The 2,566-nt window shown below is 40.4% G+C and overlaps 1 protein-coding gene across 1 annotated transcript in view; it reads left to right on the top strand.

The window, feature by feature from the left end:
- Prim1 (primase, DNA, polypeptide 1 (49kDa)) overlaps window positions 1-2,566 on the top strand; it is a gene marked incomplete in the record, with an annotated part of 28,830 nt that overhangs the window by 6,267 nt on the left and 19,997 nt on the right. Inside the window, 1 exon segment of the mRNA XM_013520988.1 lies at window positions 230-366. Within this exon segment, the coding sequence (XP_013376442.1) occupies window positions 230-366 (137 nt within the window).

Here is a 2,566-nt window from a genome sequence, read left to right as displayed (position 1 = left end):
AAAAAAAAAAAAAAGAAAGAAAGAAAGTGCTGGGCATAAAGAAATTCTGAGGAAGACCACAGTGGTTAAAGTCATGAAGGCAAAAACATGAAAGACACAGTAGATAGGTAATTTAGTATGGTTTACGTGAAAGTATATGTGAACAGAAGAAATGACGCTAAGGAAGTAAGCAAGTACGAGGAGTTTATACGTTTTCTTAAAACTTAATTACTCACTTCTCCCTCCACAGAGGACTTTGGGTTTAAGCATCGTCTCTGGGTGTATTCTGGAAGGAGAGGTGTTCATTGTTGGGTCTGTGATGAATCAGTTAGAAAACTGTCCTCTGCGGTACGTTCTGGGATAGTTGAGTATCTGAGTCTTGTAAAGGTAAGGACCTCTTAATTATAATTTACATTTCTTTATTTACTAGATGATACCAACTCTGGTATGCTTAGTAACAAAAATTTAAGCTGTCTTTCTGGAAGCAGTGATGCACACCTATAATCCTAACTCCTTGGGAAGCTAAGGAAGGAGAATGACAAATTTAAGACAAGCCTGGGCCGAGTGTGGTGGCGCACGCCTGTAATCGCAGCACTCAGGAGGCTGAGGCAGGAGGATTGTTGCGAGTTCAAGGCCAGCCTGAACTGCATAGCGAGACCCTGTCTCAAAAAAAAAAAAAAAATCTCAAAATAAAAGCCAGGCGTGGTGGCCCATGCCTGAATTCCAGCTACTTGAGATGCTGAAACAAGGGTCACACATTCCAGGCCAGCCTAGACAATTTAGTAATATTCTGTCTCAAGGCTGGCGATATAGCTCAGTGGCATGGTGCCTGCCTGGCAAGTGCAAGGTCTTGCATTTGATTACCGGTACAAAAAAATACACATATTCTGTCTCAAGATAAAATTAAAAAGGGGTAAGGATGTGGTTTACTTGTACAGTGCTCCTGAGTTTGAGTTCTAGGACCACCAAAAAAAGGTAAACTATCTTTATACCACTCACATTCCAGAGTAGATGATCTTACCAATGACCATTTAAAGTCATAGTAGCAGTGCCGGGGATATAGCTCAGCAACAGAAGCACCTGCCTGGCAAATGCAAGGTCCTGATTCCGGTACCAAAAAAAAGTCATAGTAGCAACCCAGGCATGGAAGGACATGGCTGTAGTCCCAGCATTCAGAACGCTAAAGTAGGAAAATCACTTAAGCCCATGAATTTAAGAACAACCTGAGCAACATAGCAAGACCTCATCTAAGAAAATAATAGAATAATTTTTTAAAGTAAAGCTATGGTAACTACATTGTTTAAGATATTTTGTGCCAGGTGTGGTGGTGCATGCCTGTAATCCCAGCACTTGGGAGACTGAGGCAATTGGGTCACAGTAAGTTTGAGGCCAGCTTGGGCTACACAGTGAATTTGAGGCCAGCCTGAACTACATGGGGAGACCCTGTTTTTAAAAGAGAAGATATTTCATATTTGCCATAAGTATCCTCCTTTGATAAAAGAGAGACTAATTTAGGGCTGGGGACGTAGCTCAGTGACACATCGCCTACCTGGCAAGCATGACGTCCTGAGTTCAATTCCCAGTACCAACAAAAAAAAAGGAAAGAAAGACTAATTTATGAAGTTATATAATTTTAAATACAATAATAAAACACATGGAAGAAAATTTTAAATTATTCTATTTGTTACTTAAGTTCTGTTTTGATGTTTTATTTTTCAGGGTGGCCAGGATGTTAAAAAGAAAGTCCAACTAAGTGAAAAAATCCACCCGTTTGTCAGGTCTGTTGGAAGACTCCAATTAAGTTGTGTCTAATTTGCTTACATTTACATGTGCTTTAGAATTGCCTTGCTATCAATTTTCACAGCTGGGTAGCATTTTATGCTAATAATAGCTACAGCTAGCTGAATGCATATTTATGCTGCAGTATTCCTGATAGCTGCTACAATTGTTCGTTTTGGCTTTCACAACAACTTCATGAGAGACGTGACAGTACTCCATTTATAAATGGGGAAAGTGAGTTTTAGAGAGATTATACCACTTGCTTGGTATGGCACAGTTGTTACATTTAGAATTCATGGGCCTGACTCCAAAGCCCATGCTTTTTCTGCTGAATTCACTACTTCTCTAAGATAGTGGGGAAAGTATCCCGTTAGAAGAACCCCTATTTTGTTACGTAGTATGAACTTGATGAAATGGTGAAACCTCCACTTCCTTATGTGTGTGATGAGCAGAACATCTGCTGTACCTGTCTCGCAGTTATGGCAGAAAATGTAGATGTGAAGTGTATTTGCAAAGAGCAAGCACTGCACACTTCAGATGTTAAAGCAAGCAGTTCAGAGAAGACTGCAGAGTGTCCCACATTCTCATTCTAATACTGATATGCTGCACTGGGTTAGTTACTTTCTATGCTATTACACTTTTATGGTACTACTAACCTTGAGTTAGTTATAGAGTTTAAGTAAACATTTCTTGGAAAAAAAATACAAGATCCTGGGCGTGGTGGCGCATGCCTGTAATCCCAGCACTCGGGAGGCTGAGGCAGGAGGATCGTTGCAAGTTCAAGACCAGCCTGGGCTATAAAGTGAGC

The sequence above is a fragment of the Chinchilla lanigera genome, unplaced genomic scaffold (assembly GCF_000276665.1).
Source record: "Chinchilla lanigera isolate Chin_1 unplaced genomic scaffold, ChiLan1.0 scaffold00057, whole genome shotgun sequence".
Lineage (NCBI taxonomy): Eukaryota > Metazoa > Chordata > Mammalia > Rodentia > Chinchillidae > Chinchilla > Chinchilla lanigera.
Note: the sequence above shows the minus strand (reverse complement) of the source record. Positions and strands in the feature narration are given on the sequence as shown.